The 25,756-nt window shown below is 43.6% G+C and overlaps 1 protein-coding gene across 1 annotated transcript in view; it reads right to left on the reverse strand.

The window, feature by feature from the left end:
• Nucleotides 1-9,810: 9,810 nt before the first annotated feature.
• Nucleotides 9,811-25,756, reverse strand: part of ELAVL4 (ELAV like RNA binding protein 4) — an 86,163-nt gene continuing 70,217 nt past the window's right edge. Inside the window, exons 4-7 of the mRNA XM_089923033.1 lie at nucleotides 17,277-17,430; nucleotides 15,120-15,345; nucleotides 13,208-13,246; nucleotides 9,811-10,228 (exon numbers count right to left, since the gene is read on the reverse strand). Of these exons, the coding sequence (XP_089779159.1) occupies nucleotides 9,859-10,228; nucleotides 13,208-13,246; nucleotides 15,120-15,345; nucleotides 17,277-17,430 (789 nt within the window). The 3' untranslated portion in view covers nucleotides 9,811-9,858. The remainder of the gene's footprint in view (nucleotides 10,229-13,207; nucleotides 13,247-15,119; nucleotides 15,346-17,276; nucleotides 17,431-25,756) is intronic.

A 25,756-nucleotide genomic window follows, 5' to 3' on the forward strand; every position in this document is an offset into this window, starting at 1 on the left:
TACTTTATCATCCCTGTTTTATAGATGAGTAAACTGAGGCTTTGAGAAGATGATCCATCAGCTGGAATTTAGGTCCTTCCCACTACTCTTTTTTTTAAAAAAATATTTGTTTATTTATTTTTTAATTTTGGCTGTGCCGGGTCTTAGTTGTGTCATGTGGGATCTTTGCTGAGGTATGCGAACTCTTAGTTGTGGCATGCAAGCGGGATCTAGTTCTGTGACCAGGGATCGAACCTGGGCCCCCTCCATTGGGAACACGGAGTCTTACCCACTGGACCACCAGGGAAGTCCCCCTTCCCACTACTCTTCAGATAAATATCAATGTCTTTCCACGGCTCATGAGGTCCTTGGTGATCAGGTCCCTTCTACCACTCCCATCCCAGACCCATCGCCACCTCCAATGCTGAGTCACTGGGGGCTCCTTTCAGCTGAGCCTCATTCCTCTCCACCTCTGGGCCTTTGCCCAGGCTATTACCCTCTGCCTCGGATGGGACATACTCACCTTATCCTTCAGATCTCAGCTGAAATGCCACAGTATCAGGGCATTCCTGTCCTCAGCGGGGCAGGTGTCCTTGTTACTCACTGTCAGAGTAGCCTGCACTTAACCTTAACAGCACTTACCCCCTACTGTATTCAAACATCTCTTTTGTCCCCCTCATTGTATTCTCAGTGCTATATAGTAGGGGGTCAATGAATATTTGCTGAATCAATAAAAAATATAGGGGAAGATGAGTCTAGGAGTAAAAGCAGGAGCAAGACTGTCAGACAGCACCTAGTCCAACACTTTCCTTAAATCTTTGGGAAATTGAGGCCCAAAGAGGTGCAGTGACTTGCCCAATATCACACAGTAAGTCAGAGGAAGAGCTGAAGATTCTGACCCCTGGTTCTGGGTTACTTCCATGGTTCCCAGTGTGATGCACCTGACCTTGCCCCAATGTCTGCCTGTCCAAGTATGATTCATCCTTCAAGATATAGCTGATTCCTAAACATGTCTAGGATGCCTTTCTTTTTACACCTCAATTTCATCCCACCCTGCCAAAGTTAGAATTGACTGCTCTTTTCTCTGTGCTCCCCAAACACCCTCTGGCTTTGATCTCACCCTGCGATGCTCAGCTTACATTTTTTTTTTTTTTTTGTGGGCTGCGTTGGGTCTTTGTTGCTGCGTGCAGGCTCTCTCCAGCTGTGGTGAGCAGGGGCCACTCTTCATTGCCGTGTGCAGGCTTCTCATTGAGGTGGCCCCTCTTGTTGCAGAGCATGGGCTCCAGGCGCCCTGGCTTCAGGAGTTGTGTCTCGCAGGCTCTGGAGCACAGGCTCAGTAGTTGTGGTTCATGGGCTTAGTTGCTCCGTGGCATGTGGGATCCTCCCGGACCAGGGCTCGAACCTGTGTCCCCTGCATTGGCAGTTGGATTCTTAACCACTGCACCACCAGGGAAACCCTCAGCTTACATTTGAGCTCTTCCAAGGCAAGCACTGTATCTGATTCCTCTGTACAGATGTGATGTGTGAAGTGTGCTGTGATACAGGAACGCAGAGAGAGGTGGGATTGTCCAGGAATCCCTAACCCAGCCTGAGGGTCAGGGAAAGTTCTCTGGAGGCAGTGAATCATGAGCTGAACAAGCTGGATTAGCCATGTGGGTGGTACATGTGTGTATGTGTGTGCTTTGAGTGAAATGGGGCCTGGTGGTAGAGGGCAGGGCATTCTAAGGAGAGGAATCTTAATATTTGTGAGTTGGGATAATGAGATATTCACATGGTGGGTGGGTTGGGGGGCAACCCAAAGCCCCTTTTCTCCGAAGGATTCAAATAAGGAGGTTGAACTGACTTCCAAGGACTTTCCATAGCTAACAAAGCAGGCAAGGCCAAGACCAATTGTGTGACAAGTTGGGGAGGGCTTCCCTTTACAGATAGTCTGATTGGATCATCTTGGGTGAGACAGAACTTATGACTCTTGTGCCTACAGCCAAGAGGAGTAGGGCTTGGGGATAACAGTCTTTTCCCAGGTATTTGCTTATGAATGGAAGAGCCTCATTCTCTGCTCCAAAGCCTTCTGGCATCCTGCTTTTCTAAAGAAGTCCCCTGCCTCAGCCTGAGAATTCAACTCTTTTTCTGTTATTCTGCTGCCATCCACCCACCACTGCCTACCTAAGCTCCTCAGCACCTGCCGTCATCCCTTCACCAGCCCCAGGAAGGCCTGTCTTAGCTCCACTTTGCCCAACCACTCCCCACTGTACTGCACAGGCTGCTCAAGCTGCCTGCCCTGCCCAAGCCATTCTTTACCAGTGGGCCATGTTGTATAGCACATGACCCCAGCCCTGGCTTCAGCTATTTGGACCAGGTTGGGCTGTGAGAAGGCGAATTAATGGTACCAGCAACTTGTAAACACCAACCAACCAGGGCCAATCCGGTCCCACTCTCTGGAATTTGAACTGTTTATTCAGGGAGAAGTGGACCTCTGGTAAACAGAAATCATTGAAAAGCCACAGTGAGTAAGGAAGTGAAATGGCTGAGTCACTGTAGTGGCCGGGCTCCAGAGGACGGACCGATTTGTTCTCTGTTGGCTGAGGAACAATCAGAGCCTCTGCTGGTGTGCGGCTGGAGTTACTGTATTTCGAAAGCAGCTGAAGTGCCATGAGACCAAGTGAGATTTCCATGAGCTTATTCTCACACGCATCCCTACTATTTTGTCCCTCCTTTACTTGAGGGTTTCTCTGTTCTTTACATCCAGGGGCATCCACCAACCTGGCCAGTCGGCCCTGTCCAAGGTGGTCTTTTCCTCTGGGAATCTTTCTGGCTACAGTTTAATTCCTACTATTCTTCACTGAGTGCTAGAGACTTGATGTATTTTATCTCTAATTCTTCCTTCTCTGATTAGGAATCTCAGAGACATTAAACAGTTTGCCAGGGAATTCAAACCCAGAACTTTCTTTCACCAGAACTCTCCTCTTACCTCCAGGCCATATTCTCTTCCCTTTCTGGGCCCCGGAATACTCCTTTCACTCCCCACAGATTTTATAAAATTTCCTGTAATTCTCCTTTCAGCACAGAAACTATCTGGCATGGCTAAATAATTGTTTCATATGTCTTGTCTTCGTAACAGAATCCCAAACTTCCATTCCTGTTTCTTGTTTGTTTGTTTTCGGTCATAGCCTACTGCACAGTGCCATGCACGAAATAGGTGGAAGAAAAAAAAAAAGGCTGCATATGTTTACTCATCGTGTGCCCCTAGCTCAGTGCCTGGCATGTGGCAGATGTTCAGGGTAAGGATTCTAGTGTAGACAAGGCTTAGGTGGGTTTCTCCCTGCCCCCCACCACCCTGCAGTACCTCACAGGTAGGTGGGTGTTCAACTGATGGTGGTGGTCACATTAAAAGGCCATCAGTGTGCTTTAGTGGAAAGACACTGGATTGGAGCCAGATGGCACGGGTGTAAATTCCGGTTCTGCACGGCCTTGGGCAAGATACTTAACGTCTCTGAGTCTGTTTCGTCAGATGTAAAGTGGGGATTATGTTATGTGCCTCCCAGGATTGTTTTGAGGATTTGGGGGCAACACAGGTAATGAAGGAGCTCCCACCACAGTAATACTGGTTCACACAATGCTTTAATTTGTAGGGAGACTCATAGGGCCAGCTCCAAGGGCAGCTAAGGTGGCTTGTAAACACTCTTACCTTCTGATCCTATCCTTGACTCTTTTCTACCTCAATGACTTTTGGTGGTTTAAATAGATCTGTCAACAAATAACCTTGTTTCCTGGCCCTGCTGAGCAAACTGTGTTTAAAAACTACTACTTTTAGTTTTTCTTTGTCAATTTGCTTGTCAACCAATATTATTGGATCTGTTTTTCCATTAAGGATTTGGGGAGAAGTTTAGCCCCAGGCACAGGGCATTAATGTTATTTCCCTTCTTCGTTACATAACAGGACTCATCTCCACCTTTAATTGAAATGAAGCTCTTATTATGACAGAACTGGATCATAGCCAGGGTGGTATAACGGGGGGGGGGGGGGGGCTTTGGGGCCAGATAGGCCTGGGTTTGAAATCTGTCTTCACCGCCTACTCACTTGCAAAAGATATCAAATCTCTCTGAATCTCTTTGTGTTCAATGTTAACAGGTGATGTTACCCTTCACTGGGTTGGCAGAAGGACAAAATGCTAAATGTATAGTGTCTGGCATATTGGAAAGATAATAAATGCTAGTGCTCTTTCTGTAAAACATTTCTTAAACCTCGAGGACTTTGCTGGAAACTCTTTAAAATAATTACATGGCATCTTGGAGTGGCATGTGAGTCCACTTTGTATTTGAACTACTAGTAGATCAAGCTGGACTTGCATAGGGAAGCTTTTTGGTAATTAACCCGGGGTTGGGTGATTTTAAGCCAGTTTTCATTCTGCTGCAGAAACAAAAAAAGATGAGACTGGAGAAATGCTATTCCTTTAATTGAAGGAACACTTTTATGTTCTCAGGTCTATTTTAATCTTAAGTGCCGATTATGCATCATTCTCTCCTGTTAACAGACACTTCTGTAAGTGATCTGCACAGAGAGAAATATGATTCTAACATAAATACTGTACCATGAGAAATTATCTTATTACCTAATATGCCAAAAAGTTAATAAGATAAAGGAACAGTACGAACCATTTTTGGACAATATTAAAACTTGATTTTAGCTCATGGAAATAAAATGTAATTTCCTTTTATTATTCTCTTTTTCAGGTAGAACAAAGGCAGTGAAGGGTGTAAGGATATTATACAGCTGTGTTCTGTGAACTCCTGTTAAGGCTGTGGAATGGATCCAGGAAGGATGGCCTCAAATTAAGATTTTAATGGCTCTTCCATTTAGAAATCACACTCTTGCTTTTAATGCTGTCTTGTTAGATCTGATTTTTGACTTTGCAGGTGAAAGTAGAAAACCCCATTTCCTATTCAACTGTACAAATGTTTGCCTCTGTGTGTTTGCATGTGTATATCTGTTAGGGAACAAATGCATAGTGCCTACGGAAAGTCAGGACAAAACAATTTCAGGAACTGGGAGTTTCCTGAATCATCTATGGTAAAAGGCAATTAAATGCCAAATTTTGACAAGGATAAAGTAGCCAAACCCAAATACTGACTGAGTAGGGGCCCCGAGAGACTCTGTGAGTTTCAAATGTACTTTTAAATGTTATTCTTTGGGGTTTAAATGTTTTATTCCATAAATACTGGTTAATTTTGATGAAAGAAATTTAAACAGGACTCAAGTTGATAAAAACTGCTGGCTGCAACCATCATTTGGTCAGTGCTTGATCTTTGGTAGTGGATGTAAGTAGTTTTGATGCTGGTGGTGATGATGTGGGGTGGTTATAGACACTAGCACGTGTTTTTGGCCCTCTTCTGTTCCTATCACTTTGACAGAAATAACACTAAGTAAATGCCGTCAGCCTTCTCTGGCATGCAATTCTTCATCCAAGCAAAACATAACGTACCTAGGACCTGAAAGAAATTTAATAATCTCTGCATTCTTGTGATTTGTTAGACCTTTCCTACAAACACCTACAGAAACTATACAATGTTTGCCTGGAGATTTGAGGTAACAGGCTCACACTTGCAGCAAGACAGATTTTTTATTAGATGTTAGGCAGACAAGTTGTGCTGATGATGGGAAGTGTTGCCAAGAGACTGTATGTAGAATGTCCTTCGTTGGATGTTTTAAAGATCTATTGAAACACCTACAGCTAATTGTGAAACTTTCAGGACAGATCTGTTGGAGGCTGGGGAATGAACTACATGAACTGGTGAGATTCCATCAATTTCCAATATTCCAAAATAGGTATCCATTTGTTTAAAGTGCACGAAAACGACCCCTTTAATGAGCAGGGGTGGTGATGATTGGTGATAACTATCATAGGTTTGGCAGCAACATTTTTAGACCCTATGTACACATTTGCGAAGCTCTGTTATTACTGGGGGTAGTAATTCATTTGAATGCCCATTTCTCTTCAGAAAAGGAACATAGCAGCTTGTCTTTAAGACAAAACTAAAAGGAGAATCTTTAAGTATGTGAAGTTCAGGCTGACTTAGAGTTTTAATATTTAGCTTGGTTAATTAAATCCTATTCTTTGCCCTGAATTTAATTATCCCAACCATTGAGGTAATTTAATATAATAATAAAAAAGGAGCTAATGAGAAATGGAAGAGACTCTGACTATTCCTTCATCTGGATCAGTGGGGGCATTTCTTCTTCAAGTGTCAGTTTGTGGATGGTGATGTGATGTTTTATGGGGTATTATGAATTTTCAATTAGTGAGAAGATGAAAAAGACAGACAGTAGATCATCAATGAATGATCATATCAGGAAATCACTGAAAAGCTCATCTGTAAAGTTCAGGGCATATTTTAATATGACTTCATGATACCTTAGGCAGTCTTTTCCCCCTAGGCTGAGCTTGAATCACGTTCTTATACGCAGTATGAAAAAGTCCTTGTTTAAGGTTTCTATTCAAAGGTAAGAAAGTCAGATACTTGACACTTCTAAGCAAAAATGAGTTTAAATAAAGAGGTGACCTTTCTTTTCACTTCCAGTACAAAATGGTCTGTTTCCTTACTATTGCGCAAGCTTTGCCACCTCAATGCTGAAGTGCTGTGCAGTTGTATCAGACTTGGATTCAAATCCCAGCTGGAAATTTGCTAGCTGTTTCAAGTTAATCTCACTGAGCCTCAGTCTTGTCATCTGTGAAATGAGGATAGTGCTATCTCCTTCTTCCAGATGGCTGCAGGACCAAGAGAGAGAACGTAGAGGGCACCACACAGCCTGTCTGACGCATAATAGAAGCTCTGCAAATAGTGACTCCCTTTCTTCTGTACAAGTCACAAGTATGCTTATAAATGAATAACAGACACTAGTGGATCATAATGCCAAACACAATGCCAAATGTGTCGGCTCATTATCAACCAGGACAGTGCTCCTCACACTTTAAAGTACCAGTGATTCACCTGGGGAGCTGGTTAAATATAGATTTGCATTCAGCCAGACATTCTGCATTTTAACAAGCTCCCAGATGACACTTAAACTGCTGGCTGGAGACCATACCTTTAGTAGTGTGGAACTAGGGCAATGACTTTTGAATACTGAGTTGACTTTGAGAGACTGGGCTAAGTTGCAAAACAGAAATTTACTCTACCTTTTTTTGTTTGTTTGTTTAATGGTAAAAATATTGGGGAAATCTGAAGATGCTACAGAAAAAAAAGTGTGAGTGAACACATTTAAAAATCTGGGAAGCTCAAATCCATTCTACACACTTTCATTTATTGTCTGGACAAAGTACAAATAATTCAAACACAACAAGATTATGAAAAAAAAAACATTTACAACACTTTCCCTCAGAAATCATCTAAACTAGCAAGATTAACATGAAGTCATTCATTATAACTAAAGTATACAACTGCCTGGTCCTAAGATTTTTTTTCCTTTTTTTTCCCCCCCAAGAGTGAACACTTTATAGAGAAGAGATTTTGGCATGCCTTTCCCACTAATGCTTAGCAAATGCATCAAACTTTGCCAGCAAACTGAGTTCATTCATAGCAGGTGATGTTAAAAGGTTTCCCTGAATGTTGAACGAGTGTTCTCTGAACTGAAATCTGGTGTTTTTTTCTCAAAACCGAAAAGAGGAAAAAAAACAGAAAAAAAATTTAAAGGAGGAGTCTATGATGCAGCCGTGGTTTTCGTTACCTCTCTACCACTACGGCTACTACTACAAAGTTTGCCTCTTTAGTGTGAAAACAACAGTTCTGTCTACATGCACTTAGTGGGTTCAGCATGAGAAAAAACGCACAAAATAAGCACAAGTTATAAATAACCATAACGTTTTATTACCATTAAGACTAAACTGGTATTGAAAAGATTGTATATAACAAGACAAGAAAAGCAATAGCAAATTTAACTATCAACTAGATTATGCATAGCGAGTAACTGTTTCTATTACCCAGGGAAGAGCATGAACCCTTGTATTTTTTTGTTTTGTTTTTGTTTTAAATATATAACCGTACAAAGCACAAATATACTAAAATGATCAATGCACTGGACGTGGGAGAATGCTCCCTCAGTCATTTTGTTCCCTTAGCTCTGTTTTGTTTTCCCCAATCTGAATTACGTTAAAATAAAGACCCAGTTGTTTTTATTTTTCTACTGTGCAGTAAGAAAAAATATTCACAACAAACATGACAATATATCAAACAATAGTTCTACACAAGTTACCTTGATACCTCTTTAACTGTCACTTAAATATCATAAGAAAACATTTTAAGACATATACAAACAAAACTAGCCAAGTGTTACAACTTATAATAAATTAACCCAAAGAAAAAATAACTTTATATATATATATTTATATTGTATATACACATACACACACAACAGAATGACACAATAATATGCTTCTTCCCATAGTTTAAGTAAACAAATAAGTAGTCTAGCCAATCTAGCTATATTTGATCTCGGCCATAGGCATCATCACATCTGCGATTAAATAAATAAGTGTTTCAAGCAACATAAACAGTGTTTCAAATGTACCAACACAGCCCAATTCTATCAGCATGGGCTACAAAGTGAATTTGAAAATTCCTTAATGAATTTAAAGCAAATGTAGTTTTTGTTTTCCTCTCCTAAACACGTTACATTTAACTATGATACTAAGATATGTAAATAATTTCGTAGCACCTACTGCTCAAACTAAGGAAGTTTTAGATCAAAAGGAAAAATTAATCTTTTTAATTTTTGTTCTGCTGACATCCCATACTGATGACTTAAAGAAAAACTGTCTTTCAACTCATCTCCTTGCTTTTGGGTTTTGACTGTGGGGAACTGTGGTACCCTGGGTAGAATGAACACTCCTTTCCCCTAGTAATTAATAATTTTTTTATTATTATTACATGCTATGAAAAGATATGAAGATCATCTGTTTATAGCCCATCCTTCAAAAAACAGTCTACGAATCCAGTTTAAAACACACATCTTGATCTCTAAAAAGTTACCAGTGCAGTATGAACGCGACAAAGTTGTCAATTTCCCCTAAATTAGCCAGTCAAAATATTTTTTTCTCAAATCCAGATTCTCTTGTAAAAATTCTTTATATTTTATAAAAATAGATTTTTCTTGAAACCCATTTTCAGCAAAGAGACCACCTCTTTGGCAACGTTAATGTTATTAAATTGTTAATGTCATCAGGTATCCCCCTCGCCCCCATCCCCTAACAGAAGACTGTTTTAGTTCACATGATATAAAAGAAAAAAGGAAAAATAAAAAAATTTGCAAAAGTTTCTTTAATTTTTGCAATTTTTATTATTCCTCTTTAATTTGTGTGGGTTTTTTTTTTTAACCAATCTGATTGGATCAACATTTTGACAAAAAAGAAAAATCTTTATTTTCTTTCTTTGAATCCCATTACTTTGTAAAAATTGTTTTATTTTTATTATTTTTTTTTGTTTTTTGTTTTTCTTCTTCAAATGAGCGAATGGTCATCTTAAAAAGACCCACCTTCAAGGAAGGTAGTAAAATTAGCTGGCTGGGTAAAAATCCCTGCACGTCGCTATCTATGTATATTATAGTCAACAACGACAGCTATGAAAGAACATTCAATGCATCAAAGGTATTTTTTTGTGTTTTTTTCTTTTTTTCTAAGCATTATAAAATCCTTTCCTGGTACACCTCAGGATAATCCAATGTTTTAATACTTAGGCAACACTGGCTTATAAAGTCCATGGTTGAATATAAGCCTTGAAAAGTTTGTTTCTCTCTCTTTTGTGTGTGTGCGTGTGTATGTGTGTGTGCGCGCGTGTGTTTTGTTCGTATATATTTATATATATATTTTAATAAGTAAGGATGGGAAATTCAGGACTTGTGGGCTTTGTTGGTTTTAAAGGAAACTTGCAACACTCGGTCTCCCAGGCGGTACCCGTTGAGGCTGGCAATGGCCATGGCTGCCTCATCATAGTTGGTCATGGTGACAAAGCCGAATCCCTTGCACTTGTTGGTGTTGAAGTCACGGATGACTTTGACGTTGTTCACCGCACCAAAGGGGCCGAAGAGCTGCCAGAGGACACTCTCGTCGGAATCAGGGGACAGATTGTAGACAAAGATGCACCAGCCTGTTCCTGTGTGACCAGGGATGTTCATTCCCACAAGGCTTGTCATCCCATCAATGGTGATTGGGGAGAACCTGGGGGGACAAGCAGAAGGGGGGACTGGTCCAGACATCAGTCTGACCGTGGATAACACACAGATGCACAGACACAGACACGGGGCAGAGGCCTGAGTGAGTGTTTGCAGGAGAGTCTTCAGGGTTTGAAAACCAAAATACAAAGACTAATGTCTGTGGCATTTCTTCTAATGGGAACAGTTAGACTGGCTAAGGCACGTATATGCCAAGAGAAAGGCCTAGGTCAACTACTAAAAACCACGAAGAACTCCCAGAGCAAGTCTCTGTCATACTATCAAGTATATGTTCATAGGGTATCCCGCTCTGACCCTCACCCTCCCTCCCCACAATAGATCGTGAGCTCTTCAGAGAAGGGGCCCCACTTCATTCATCCTTTTGCTCTACTTATTTATTCAGTGGAGCCCATATGGGAATCTCACAGACATGACACATAGAAAACACTTAATAACTGCTTATTGATTGAACAGGTGAATAACACTGGTGGATGTCGATGCTCGGGACATTTCATTTATTTTTTAAGGCAGTTTAGGAGATGGCCCAGAAGTGCTCAAGTCTACCATCTTTGCAGTCCCTTGACTTAACGGTTGTCAAAGATCTCTCAGTATTATCAGGAATGGAGATATATGAGATCTCTAGACATTATGGGGCATGGAGATACACCCATTGTTATTAATCCAATGGGTGGCTTATGTTTCATTTAGCATTTATTCAAAAGAGTTCCAAAAAACCCTGAGCAATAATAATAAAGATGTATCACTCCTTGATGCTATATTATCTGGAATTCATTTCTAAGCGTCACAGGAGTGAGATTTCAAGTGGTGTGTGCACTTATATATCTTGAATCACTGTACATCAGAAAAGCAAAAAACTGTTTTTTGTCCTATTACAACTACTTTTGTATTAGGCTTCAAAATCTTCTCAGTTTTCACGTAATCTTGAAAAGAAAAACAATCCTTTAGATTCTATTCACCGTCTGATAAAATATGTATGTGATTCATGATGGATGCATCAGATGAAACAATTAGGTTACCAGTGCCTACAGCAGAAAAAATATTTATTAACATTTTACTTTATACCAAACTCATACAGGTATTTTGACTCTATACACTGACTAGTATCTTGCTTTTCATTTGGTTAGTGTTTTTTTTTTTTTTTTTGAAGTGGGGGATAGGAGGAGAGGAAGCAAAAACTGTGGAAGTGAATGGATAAAGTGTCATTTAGGAATGTTTTAAAAATATGCATATATTATTAGAGATTCAAAAGTCCTATGAAAGAATAGTTGTGTATCTAACTAAAATTTAGATAATCAAATGGCTGCTGAAGATATGCTAAACATAACGACTCAACAGATATCATTTTTGGTATTGTTCACTACGTCAGTCTTCCCTCTTACTTAAAAACAAATAACAGGACAAAACCAAAAACATCATGGTACAGATTCTTAGAAGGGCAAACCCATGTCTAATCGTTATTTGCATTATTTCTGAACATTGTCTTCTCAACCTTCTCTCCTCCAACTGAGTCAACTGACCTCTTTCGGTTTATAGGTAGAGAACAGCTAAATATTGTAAGGCCAAAGTCAGGGCCAGCAAAGATGTTTCAAGGAAAGCCTCAACTCTAGATGGTAATGTTACCTGGAGCACTTTGGTAGGAAGGACTCTGGATCCAAATCTGGGTTTAACAGGAAAAGAGAATGCTCTTATCAACTTGTGAAGTTTACTATGGGTGGGGAACTGGAGGAGATGGCAGTGTGCATGCTGCATTGCAGTGTCTTCCCTGACCTCATCTATGTATAAGCATCACTCTTTTCACAATATTTGGTGCAACTTCACAAAAGTTCAAGTGGAGCAAAGGTATGGGACAGAGCTGGGAAAAAGTGTAAAATGCGTGGGAACAGGCAAGCAGTATGCTAGACATGTGGAGATAATTCACAGTTACCCTCGTGGTGGCTGGGATTGAGATTCAAGAGGCTGGCACCCTGACAGTGAAGTCTGCAGTCGAGTTACTTTCTCCACTGCATGCCAGTTTCCAGAGCAGGGTACCTCCCATGCACAGCAAGTGGTGAAAGGCCTGCCTCACACAGGGAGTGTGACTTGGACTATTCAAGACCACATCTCTTTCCCTTGACCGCAGGAAGGGGAATTAAAGTGTGCAGCTCTACAGAGCAGGATGATGAAGATGCTATCTCCCTAGCAGCTCAGTGGGGCTTATCAAAAGTACACGTGGGAATCGCATGGACACAGTGACATAAAGCACCCAACCTCCCGAGATTCAGTTTTCAGACTAGGTCTGGAACACCCTTGTGACTACATTCAGAAAGTCCCCCAAACCTTAACACCACAAAAAGGTTTTAAATAAAAGAAACAGCAAGTTTAAAACATACATACATATATAACCAAGGGAGGATTGCTAATAACTGCTAAAACCTGTAACGAAAGAAACCCCTGGTTGAGGTGCACACAGATACACTTCATTCTCAGGCTGGGCCCTGAAATGCACTTTGAGCTGGGGGCGGGAGTCATAAGGTCATCCACGCACTTATTCATGCTTTGGCCAGGGCTGGTAGTCCGAATCTAATTTTTCCACTGACAATCATAAGATGATTAGCAAAATGTTCTAATTTTCATTTGCTGGAATCTGCCCTCTTAACTGAATCTTGGCATTGCTAATGTAAAACAGTTGCTTTGCAAGTTTGCAAAATCATCTGGCAAAGAGTCACAGTCTTCCCTCTTAGGGGAGCCGCTCAGAGGACCAGATTATTAAAGGCTTGGTAGCTGTGGCACCTGAACCATAGGAGAAGCCCACCTGCAAATAAAAGAAAAAGTGAAACACACAAACACACTTTGTGTGCCCTAAAAGAAACAAAACCAACTGAGGTCTGAAAGTAAAAGAGAATTTGACATGCTGGTGGAAGAAAAAGGAAGAATTAAAAAAAAAAGTAAAGTTAGTGAATTAAAAAAAAAATTCTAGCCCCAGTCTGTGCCAACACGGACATCTGGCAATCTGTGGAGTTTTAATTACCTCTTTACGCCATAGGCCATATTAAGCAAATTGTCCAGCCTGCAAAGAGAAGGAGGGTCTCTGGGTTAATGCCTCACAGATGGCAAGATCGCTCAATGGAACTATTAATAAGAATGCTCCATTTTCAAAGAAGAAAAGCTCAAAAACTTTCCCCAGTGCTTAGGAGTCTATCCGCTGGTAGTTCCCCCTTTTCCTGCCTCCAACTAAAGTAATTCATGTTCAGGTCAACGCCGGAGTTTAAAGCAAGTGTCTAATGAACCTTCCTTTCTTTCAAGGTCTCAATTAATCCCACTCCCCCCACCTCTCAGAACATTTGTGAGGATTTTATTTTACGTTGTGCTGTGAAAATTTTTAAAGAGGGGTGGCATCTTAAGTTGTTCACCTTTTACTGTAATGAAATTTATGAATAAAGGTCTCTGCTCCAGATTAACAATATAAGCACACACATGCATATCAGAACGGATCTTTTCTCTTAGCCTGGCTACTTTAACTAAATCTTCTTACCACACCCATTTTTTTTTGATGGGGGGGAGGTTTGAGGGTTCATATTTTTAAAAAATTAGCTTACTATTTACAACCTGAAAGCACCTCCCAGCAAACTGCCATTTTGTTATAATCTCCTTCACCTTCAGTATCTTACTTGGGGATAAGCTATTCACATCATGGGGCAGTAGTAACCATAGTTTCCACCATTAGAAGCCTGCTGGAAAGGTTTTTTACACGAATACTGCATGTAATCTCACACAAAATAAAAATTAGATGACTTGGACTCTTCATGAAATCACTAACAATTTCATGTTCAGGGGGCATATGGAAGTACACTCCAGAGGCTGATTTTTCTCCTCCTTGTGGCTAGATGGAAGGGCCTACTATTTTCCCATGTGATGTTCGAAAAAGAGAAAGACCTTTTCATTAAAGGGAAGTTGGGACATGGGTGGAATAAAATAACTATTTAGAATTATTATGGGTAGGTCAAGAATATTCTTCTTTTTTTTTTTTGCAGTACGCGGGCCTCTCACTGTTGTGGCCTCTCCCGTCGCGGAGCACAGGCTCTGGACGTGCAGGTTCAGCGGCCATGGCTCACAGGCCCAGCCGCTCCGCGGCATGTGGGATCTTCCCGGACCGGGGCATGAACCCGTGTCCCCTGCATCAGCAGGTGGACTCTCAACCACTGCGCCACCAGGGAAGCCCAAGAATATTCTTATCTCTTGCATAACAGAGGTCAGATTGCCTACATGGTCAAGGTTGGACTGCCTACATGGAGAGAAATCTGCCTTTCAGAAATGTCCCAGGAGAAGGGGAATGCCCCGTTGTACCTGGAGCTTCCTGGGGGTTGGGTACCCAGAGGAAACACTAGTAAGGCTTGGACAAAGTCTTCCTCCTTGTCTTTCCAGAGTCTGCTGACAATGTCAGAGTAAAGGTAACACAGAAGAGAGGATCCCCTCTACCCCCACCAACCCAACAGAGTTACCGGCACAAGAAGGAGGAGGGCAGAGACCAAACCATTCCCTCTGGCAAGGATGTGCCTTCTGGGCTACCCTTTTCTTTGACTTTATTAAAAGCCACTGCCTTAGCTTTAAGTCTAAACTGCTGAATGTGGTCACTTATCTGTGATTAACTCTCGTTGAAACGGAACCTTCTCATTTGGTTAAATGCAGAAATTTTGTTTTAATCAAAGAATCTGAAGATTAATCACGGTCACAGCGGTAGTTTGAAAGGGGGCTTAGAAAAGCTTAGAAAAGTCCAATCATCACATTTTACAGCAGTGGAAACTGAGATTTGGGGGCAATTTCCCACAGTGATTCCTAGAGGCAGAGGTTCTCATCCCGCCCCATGCTTCAGGGCCATGGGCTTCCCTGGCTCTTGTCCAGCTCTCGTGTAGCAGGGCTCTTTCCCCTGTGGGCACGCCTACCTGAACCTCTGAGCCTGGTGGTGAAGTGGGCCAGGGTAGCGCCGGTTGGGGGACTGGTAGAGCTGGGAGAGCAGGGCCTGGCTGGACTTCTGGCTGGGGTTGTTGGCAAACTTCACAGTAATTGGTTCCGTAGCACCACTGGGCTTCTGGCCATTCAGCCCTTTGATTGCTTCTTCTGCCTCAATCCTCTTATCAAACCGGATAAATCCCACCCCTCTGGACACTCCTGGGGAAAGAGAAAGAGCCTTGATAAAGAGTGAACAAGCCAAACTGGTAAACATCTCCAGGAAGAGATGCGCTGGGTCCCATGGATTTCCTTGGGGAGTCAGCCCACCTGCGGGGCCAGGGCTGAGCCTGGCTTCCTGAATCTTTCTCACACATCAAAATGCACCTGCCTGCATTTCTGCCATCATGGCCCTGGACTGTGACTCCTACCCACAGAACACAGGCATCTTTCTCATCTGTCCCTTCCAGCTCCCCTGCCCCACCCTGCTCAGTCCTCAGGTCTCCCTTTAGTTGCTGTAACTGATCACCCACTGTCCAGTTTCTAGTCCTCCAATGTGTCCACCACACCTGGCAACTAAATAATCTATTTGAAAAGCAAACTCTGACCATATTATACCATTTAAAAACATCTTTTATACTTTTTCTGTACCTTTTCAATTTTTTACCTTGTGCATGGTACCCATTCCTCATTGCTCCCTACTCCAAACACAGAAAAACAAATGAAAAAAAAACCCACAAAAATCCCTTCCAAAGCTCCATGCTGCATACGGATGAATTCCAGACTGCTTGGCGTGGCATTTAATGTCCCCGATGATCTGGCCCCAACCCCCTGTTGAACCTCATGTCAGCCATGCTGAACTGCCAGATATTCCTTGAACAGGTTATGTTCTGCCTCAACTCCACGCCTTAGGGTATGTCCTATCCACCTATTCTACAGGATACATCCTATCCACCTAGCATGCTCTGTCCCTCCTTCTTGCCAGATAACTGCAAGTCATCCTCCAAAACTCTGTTCAAACATCACCTCCTTGATGGAAACTTCCTTCCCAACAGTGCCCACCAGGCACAGCATGCCTTCTCCTGAGCTCTCGTTGGGCAACGGACAGCCCTAGCAGGTACTCATCACACTGGAGTCTTGTACGGGCAGGACTGTGCCACCTTCAGCCCTGGTCGCTGGTGTCCCTCTGCGCAGCGTCTGGGGCAGAGCTGCCTTCAGTGAGGGTTTGTTGCATAGTCAAATGATAAACACATGCTAAGTGGCTCCCAGTGGGTGTTTTAAATTAGAGTAGGTGAAAACCTTCTGTCATCAAAAATGCAGCCTGGGGGTAAGTGGGGGGAGGGATAAATTGGAAGATTGGGATTGACATATACACGCTGCTATATATAAAATAGATAACTAATAAGGACCTACTGTATAGCACAGGGAACTCTACTCAATACTCTGTAATGGCCTATATGGGAAGAGAATCTAAAAAAGGGTGGATATATGTATTTGTATAACAGATTCACTTTGCTGTACACCTGAAACTAACACAACATTGTAAATCAATTATACTCCAATTAAAAAAAAAATGCAACCTGGGTGCCTTTCTTACTGACAGGTGGTGGCGGGGGTTGCTTTTCTTTATGATGGCCAAAGTATCACAGCACCAGATCCTGGGTTACCCCTGCACTGCTGCTAACTAACTGGACAGAAGTCACATGCCCCACTTTGGACCTCTGTTTTCTCATGTGTGAAATGAGGCAGTGTGAGGGTGCCTCTAACTTTACAATGCTATCATTGGAGACAGAGCTATACATATAGGCTCTTTTCACATACAAAAGTAATGTTATTTGGTTGAGGGTTGAAAGAGACTTTGAAGGTCATTCAACCCCACTCCCAGCTTGATGGCTGAATCCTCTTTACAACTCTGCCAAGTAGTTTAGCTGCTGCTGGAACAATTCCCACGATGGAGATCTCCTACTTCCCAAGATGGCCCATTTTAAATTTCAGCAGTTGATTGATAAAAAGTCTTTCTCTTAGGTCAAAAATCTGTTTACTCATGACCCACATCCTTTTCCCCAAGTAACCACTACCTCTCTGCTCCTATGGGTCACGAGGCACTGGCTGGTGACACTGAGACACAAAATAACGGCAAAAAAATACCGAACCTGTGACTTGATCCACCAGGATTCGTGAGGTGATGATACGGCCATATTGTGAGAAAAGCTGTTCCAGTTCCTTCTGGGTCATGGTTTTGGGAAGGCCGCTAACGTAGAGGTTAGCATCCCTGATTGAGGCAGAGCTTGGACGGGCATATGAGACCTAGGAAAAGGCAAGAGGTGCTAAATCCATTACAGGCAACACCCTCTGAGTAGAGACTGAGTCGACAACTGAGATGACAGCCCCGCGTCTATCATTCTAACTCACAGTGTCAGTTCAAATAACTCTGTAGTTCAGATGTTTAGCTACTTTTGTAATAGTAATGAGAACCAGGAGAACAGCAATAGAGGAACAAGAGGAGAGTTGGTGATAACTTAAAACAAATGCACAGATAAGGGTCTCTAAGCGCAGAACAAAATAGCTACTGTATGGCAGCTGTTAAATGCAGAACTACCCACGCATGGAGTTCTGAAGATGTACCTCCTGGATGTGGGTGTATAGATGATTTACTGTATCCAACACATAATAATCTTTGAAAAAACCAAAAAAAAAAAAAAACCCATGAAATTCTGCTCTGCAGATTTCTTTCCTTGCCAACCCCACCCCACCCCCATCCCCTTCTTGAACACATAAAAGCGATCAGGTTCTCTGCAAGATTTTTTTATGTCCCATCCTTTGCGTTGTTCCAATCTGTTCCCACAAGGTCCGCTCTCGCTGAATGACAAAGTGCTGGCGAAATGGGGCTGAATGAACATCTGCTTGCGAAACTGGATATATGTGACCTTGTCATAACATCTGCAAGAACCAGTTGCCTTCTAACTTTGAGGCGGAGCACATGAAACCACAATAAAAAAAAATGAGGGCACGATGGAAAGGAGGGAGGGAGAGGGCAGTGGAGAGAGAAGTGAGCCTCACCGATGGTTATAATAAGTTCGACTTTGTAAATCTGTCCTCCCGGATCTCTCAACTGCTTTTTTTTTTTTCCCCAAAAAGCTAACACAGAAGTGTAAACAGATCTGAAATTCCATCTGCAAGAAGCCAAATCTGTAGCAGTACACATAAGCAAAGCAAACCCCAGCAGTCATTAATTTTAGACTTTCATTTACTTATTTATTTATTTTTTAAGAAAACAACATCAGACATTTGAAATATAATTTACAGCTAGTCTAACAAAAGCACTTTCCTGCTAAAGCTATTTCTGGGGCGGTTATGGCTCAGAATAGACGATGAAGACAGTCATTTCAGAGCACATCTGACAATGTTGGACGGGGAGGGACCTATATGCCTTATTAGCATTTTTTAGTTTTATTTAATTTGTATAACCAATTCACAGGACCTGCTAAGACTATAGGGGTGAGTGAGTGAGTATGTGTGTGTGCTCTGCATACACAAAAGCATGTTTGCAAATGGAATTATACATGTTAAACTGGACTTTTGGCATTAGGAACTAAACCTCCAGTAGGGAAGGAGACCTTGCATCTGAGAACGGGTCTAGCAGCGGATCACGCAGAGGCGTGAAGGAGGAGCAGACCCCCTCACCCATGGCACTCTCTCCCTTTCCGTGCAGAGATGCCAGGTCCCTTTCTGGGTTCCACACCTAAAAATAGATGTTGACTCAACAGATAAAATGATGTGAGTGACTAATGTGCCTTGCTGGCCTCCTCCTGCCAATGGAGCAAGGCAGCCAGTCTGAGCGTTTACCTCTTCTAGAAACTCATGGGTGGCCTCTGTAGGCTCTTTCCCAGCACACGGATGACATGCACAGAGGCCATTTCATGGAGGGTCCCTGTGTGTGTATCTGGGGGTGGGGACTGAAGGACCAAGAATCCCATGTGACTGCCAGGACAGGGCATCACTCTACACAAGGTTCTCCTCCCCCTGTCCTTTCAGGTTATAACTTAGCAGAACTATTTTTTAGGCATGAGGAGGGAGCGGTAGGAAGAGGGAAATAAAAACATCACAGTGACATGTCTATGGTAATGAGGGTCACCCTTGTCTCACCCTTGCCAATTACTGACAAATTAATTGTCTGAATGATCTTCATGCTCCCCAAAAACAAATCTTCCCACCTCTATGCTTTTGTTCACAGGGAACATTTTCCCACCTACTTCCTCAGGTCCTAATCCTACTCTTTCTAAGGCCCAGATCAAATGCTACCTTCTCTGGACAGCTTTTCCTAATCTTGCCTCCTCCTAAAAAATCCCCCTCGCAGTGCTCTCGATGAACCGCGCCCATGGCACTTAAGCCATCTGACCTTGATTTTCCATCTCTCTATCTAGTCTGCTGATCTCCTTGAGGTCATGGCTTGTGTATGTGTGTCTTATTCATCTCTGTGGTTCTAGCTCCCAACACAGAGCCCGATACTTGCAGGGTGCTTAACACCCACTGAAAGAGTGAATGAACACCCACGGATCATAATGAATGACTTGGGCATTAATGGCTCTTTGGGTTAATTGCAGCTTGGATTCCTCCACTTAAGGGGATCGCTGAGAGTTAAGCATTCTGTTTTCCTACTAAGTCATAGCTGTGTTTTCCTACTAAGCCAAGAGCTAAGAGACATGTTTCCCATTCTCCAGTATCTGGGGTTGGAAGAACTAAATCTTGTTCGAGAACTAGATGTAGAGGCCTCTCTTAGCAAGCACTTCCTGAGGATCTACTATGAGCCAGGCGTAGTGCTGTATGCTGGGGATACACAACAAGCAAGAACAGGCATGGTCTCTTGCCCTAAAGGACTTCCAAGTCCAACAGGGGCAACAGACAACACACAGCAGGTACTCAATAAGTAAGTTGAATGGAAGAATGGTGCATATATGGACCAGTTATCATAATGCCATAAGATGTGTGCCATTCCAGGGCTGTATGTTTGGGGCTGGAACATAGAGAAGGGGAGGCTAGTCTCCCTTTTAATTAAGGGTTAAAAGGGCCAGGAAGGAGACAGAGCTGAGGTGAGACTGGTGGTGAGGCAGGTCGTATCACATTGTGTGGTGGGGTCAGGGAGCCGTGGCCTGATGATAGCCCTCCTCTGTTGTGAGGACAAAAGAGATGATGAAGGTCAAGGGCTTAGCGCAGTGCCTGCCTGGCACCCAATAAATGCACAATGCGTAGTAATGACCTTGATCCCCTTATTTTTGTGCAGCTAGAGCTGGGGTACAGGGGAGAGCAGGCTGGGGGCAGATCTGCTAGGGAAAAGGAGCTGGAACTGGAAAGTCAAAGCCATTTCCCCAAAAGAGGATTCTGACAGGCAGAATCTCAGAGAGGGAGAATTACTGTGACAGACCCCAGTCACTGAGCAGTGACACATCCCTAGGGTGAACAGCACCTCAACCATTCACCAAGCCTAAATCCCGCTTAGTTTTTCTCCTCTATTTGGAAACTTAGGTCTATTGTTCTCTTAGTTCCCTGTCTAGGAAACCTGCAGAAGTGGGAGCCGGCGAAAAACAACAGGAGAAGGATCTTCCCACATTCAACATGCAAATGCTTGTCCCAGTGTTGAAACTTTTCAAGTTTCTTCATACATTTATTAAACCCTAACTGACTGACTACAGGTGTCAGGCCCTTTGTTAGGCTGAAACATTTCTAAAAAAATCGCTGACTTTTAGCCCCTCCAGAGAGTCCGCCATTGCTGGCTTATTAACCCCACTAGAACCCGAGGCTTCCAACGCTGGAAGAAGTGCCCTAAAGAACCCTGTGCCTCAGACCATCGGGATCCTGCTCACTTCTTTCATCCAGCACCTCTGAAAACAAGACTGGTATTTCTACGCCCGCACCAATCTTGCTCTGGAGCTCAGGAGCTGGAGTGGGGAGATGACCCCCCTCTCTCTGGGTAAGGGTGGCCCAAAGGCAGGTGACTGTACAAATGATCTTGATGGAAGATTTGCAGTCACTCCAAACTCCTTATCCCTCCCCATCCCTGCAGGCTCACAGTAACCCCTACTCTCTGCAAGGCTGACAGTACAGCACGGAGCTTATGAGACATGGGCTGGCTCCAGTACTCACTAGCTTTGTGACCTTGGGCAAGTAATTTGATCTCGATAAGTCTGTTTCTTTACTGGTAAAAAGGGGAACAATTCTCCTTTGATGGGTTATTGTAAAGAATTAAGACGACAGACTTAATGTGTCTAGCACATACCTAGGATTTAGTATCAACTTGGTAAATATTATTCTGTGATGACTCAGATAGGCTTTTGTGGGTCAGTCTGGGACTAGCCCCCATTGGGGCACACCTTCCAATTTTACCACACAAGCAAACATCTGGAACACTACCAGTAAGCGCCTATAAAGCACTGTCCTCCTCCATCAGACTGGTGGGGGTCTGGATCATCCTTTATCACTTCGCAGCCATGAATTTCCTTTAGCACATTCCTACAGATTCCACTGCCTCACATCCACAAAGTACTTTCCACTTTCCAAAATGACTTTACAAGGCTGTTGTCTGCGGTAAGGCAGGCGTTGTCATTCATCACTGATGGGGCAGCAGGACCAGGGCTGGGGCTGCCCCTTGCGACACAGCACTCACAGGTTCCTTCACCTGCTCACAGCCAGGGCTTGGCAGGGTGGGAGGAACAGCACGGCCTGGGGAAAAGGTTTCCTGAGTCATCGGGCAACACCTTGGTCCTTGTCTGTCCCGCCATAGTACAGAAAAAGAGAGCAGTTGGAAAGCATGATAAAGACGTGATCTTGGGTGCTATGAGGAGGGTAAGATGAGAGGAAAGGGGCTTCTTTAGGAAAACATTGGTATTAGAAGATGAGAGTTCATTCATTCCTCCCCTTCTTGAACACTTACTGTGTGCCAGGCCCTGTGCTGGGAGAGTTTTTGCTTTAAGGGTTCCACAGTCTGGTGAGGGAAGTAATCAAACAAGTGGAGAGTGTAATACAGAGGGCTGCTCCTGACAGGGGAAGACTCGTTTCCCACGCCCGGCGTTTCCTCCCATGCGGAGGATATGCCCCCTGGAGTAACAGTCCAGGCCTCTTTGTACCCCTGCAGCCCCTCTTCTCTGGGGAAGTGGAGCAGTGGCTCTGAATAGGCTTCAACAAGGGAAATGAGCAGGTGTGCCTCAGACTCTGTCTGCTTTCTCCCTTCTGGGAGCTAGATGCCAGCCGGAAGCCCACTTTCTACTCCAGGCTCTAAGTTCTATGGGAGCCGCCTATGCTTTCCTGTGGGGAGGCCTACGGGGTCCAGAGCACCTGTGACACAGTATGTCAATCTGTCAAAGTGTGGGGTTCCATGTTAGGAAGCCCGTTGAGTCCACGGAATCCATCTGGGCCTTAATAATTAATAAAGAACTTAGGATTCCATAAGTTTTTCTCTTTTTGTCTTATCTCTCAATTGGTTTAAAACTTGGATGTACAAATAAGGGTGACAGGTGACGCTGGTGAACTCAGCAGAAAGCATTATCCTCGAAATCTGCTTCACAGAAACTTGATGCTGGAAGCGACCTCAGAAGTTCAGGGCAGGGCTTCCCTGGTGGCGCAGTGGTTGAGAGTCCGCCTGCCAACGCAGGGGACACGGGTTCGTGCCCCGGTCTGCGAAGGTCCCACATGCCGTGGAGTGGCTGGGCCCGTGAGACATGGCCGCTGAGCCTGTGCGTCTGGAGCCTGTGCTCCGCAACGGGAGGGGCCACAAGAGTGAGAGGCCCGCGTACCGCGCAAAAAAAAAAAAAAATGTTCAGGTCAGGATGTAAGACAGCTGGCCAACCACCTTACACATTTCCAAAGACAGGAAGCTCACTACCTTACGAGGCATCCTACACCATCACTGGCCATCACTGATTATTGGAAAGTTCTTCCTTCTGCTGAGTTCAAACCTGTCTCCCCTGTAGCTTCCAACCTTCTCCTATTTCTATTCTGGCTCCACACACTAGGAGCATCCTTCCTGTCCTCAACACCCCTTATCTTGTGGGTCTCACTGATAGGTGATAGAGCATCAGTCAACTATATTTTGAGACAGGTCACTCCAAGGAGTTTCTCATTTATGTTACTTTAACTGAAATGGAGCATCTATTCTGGAATGGAGCCAGGGGTTAAGAGCAAGAGTTTTGGGGTTAAAGAGATGTAGATTTAAATCCTAATCACTTACTAGCTATAAATGGTAAGCCTTGAGGTAAGTCACTTACACTTTCTGAGCTGTATCACTTGAAGAACCTAGTTGAGAAGCTTTCTAATAGAGCTGTTAGAGCATTAAACAAGCTAATGCGTATACGATTCTTAGGCACTATGCCCGGCACACAGTAAGTGCTCAATAAATAATGGCTTGGATACAATTGTTGTGTACTTAGGCCTTATGTCAGACACTGGGGGTACAAAGATGAATACAACAGTCCCTGACATGTAGGACTATTAGTCTAGCAGAGGAGACACACTCCTTTCAGAAGATCAGGCTGAAGATTTTCCCCTGTCTGCTGTAACACCGTACTCTCTGAGTGAGCAGAAACTCCCTAGAGCAAACAGATCCCTGGGGACAGACATTCCAGAGAGACCAGGAGGATGGCAGCGGAGAACAGGCTCTGGTGCTTCCAGGGCCTTCTAGGAGCACACCCTCCCTGGGACTTCTGATCCCACCACCAGGAGCTGGGAAAGAAGAAAGAAGCCAGCTGGCTCCTAGAAACAAGAGTTTTCATTGTGAGGATCAGCTCACCCCTGTGCCTGTGGCTGCAGCCCTGCCCACAGGCGGGACAGGTGTCTGCTTATGTGGCCCCACTCCTCGTACTTCCCCTACCCACCACCTGATATATGATCTATGATTGATATGATATTCTTTTATCATGGGCAACCTGATGGTAATGTTTCTAATGAGTTCTGATTGTGCTACTTGTTGCTGCTCAAAACCTTCAGTGTTCCTCCAGCACCTTGTGATGGAAGCTCAAATCCCTTACCTGAGCATCCAAGGCCCTCTGGGATCTGGCCCAGCCTCTCATCTCCTGCTAACCCCTCTAAGCACCCTATGCCTCAATTCAAACAAAATGTCTCTGGTTCTTACTATCTGCTCATCCTCGTGGCAAAATGAACTCCTGCCCATCCTTCCAGGCCCAGCCTGAGTGCCACCTCCTCCATGAAGCCCAGGCACAAATGACTGCTCTCTCCTTGGACTCTACAGATGATACACATTTCAGTGGCAGCAGCTATCACACCCTGCCTCCCATCACAGCCATCTGTGCTAACACCTCATCTGCCCAAATAGTGTGAGCATTCTAGCGGTCTCTGCAGACCCGCTGTGGCATCTAGTCTCAAAGCCTTACATAGGGCAGGAGCGCAGTAACATTCTCTGAATTGAAACAAAATGTGTAATATACTGTATGTAATGCATTTTAGCTCCTTTCCCAGGCACTGGCTCTGACGTGGAGAAGGAGCTAGAGGGAACCACAGATTTGAAGCGTATCCAAGAATATCATGAGAGTACTTCTGGCACAGAGTAGGCTGGATAAATAATTCTTTAAAAAAATGGTGTGGTGATAAAATTCGTGTGCCTTAAAACTTCTTTTAAAACGTCCGTCTAATTATCAAGGGGGATTATTGGTATCAGGACCTTGTTGTCTGTCTAGTGACCCCCAGAAGGGAGAGATGTGCTAAAGGTTTTATGGCCTGGTTAGCGGAAGAGCTTGTCTCAGGCTCAGGGTTTAAGATACCGAGTCTCTTCACTCAACTTCAACTCCTGAATCTTGCTATACTGGTAAGACTGCTGTGGTCACTTGGAAGCTCCATGATACTTTCCACTACACAAAGTAAGACTTAGATTCGTTCTTTATGTATCTCTGAAACATGTAGATGGGAAAAAGTCTTCCCCTCTCCCCATGTAATTTTTACCTTAGGGGTAGCCCTATTCACTACCATCTTCATGCTGGGGAGCATTACTCAAGCAATCCACTGTAAGCCAGGACTACCTATAAGTGAGATATTATTAGTTCCATTTTCCAGACGACAAACTCTGGCTCAGTGAGCTCAAGTACTTGTCCAAGGTCACACAGCTGAACTAAGACAAAGCTGGATATGACTAAGTTCTGGGATCTTTCCACTATGCCAGGCTATCGTGGACAGTGAAATAGAAGCCGTGTACTTGGCATAAACTGCTACTTTCCCTGGAAAGTTACCAAGCTGGAGAGATCGTGCTATAATATTTTATTAGTTAGACTTAAAGTTGGAAGGAATCATTCTGTAGATGAGGAAGTAAGTCCAGAGAAATCAACTAAGTTGTCCAAGGTCATCCTAGTAGTTTCTAACGGAGCTGGACCAGACTCTCCATCTGAACTCAGAGCTCTTTTGAATGGACAGCAAGGGGAAAGGGGAGAGGGATGTGGCTCTATGACCTTTGACAGACCAGCTGATCTGCTCTGGGGCTTCATGGTAACCATGGAGAAGTGATCCTTTATTCCCCAGGGCCGCTGATGTTCTAGGCCAGCATTGTCCAGCAGAACTTTCTGGGATCAAGCAGACGTTGTAGATCTGTGCTGTCCAACATGGTAGCCACCAGCTACAGGTGGCTATTGAGTACTTC

This window comes from Delphinapterus leucas, chromosome 1, assembly GCF_059928025.1.
Source record: "Delphinapterus leucas isolate spDelLeu-1000000601 "Yukka" chromosome 1, BTC_Dleu_Yukka2, whole genome shotgun sequence".
In the NCBI taxonomy this organism is placed as follows: domain Eukaryota; kingdom Metazoa; phylum Chordata; class Mammalia; order Artiodactyla; family Monodontidae; genus Delphinapterus; species Delphinapterus leucas.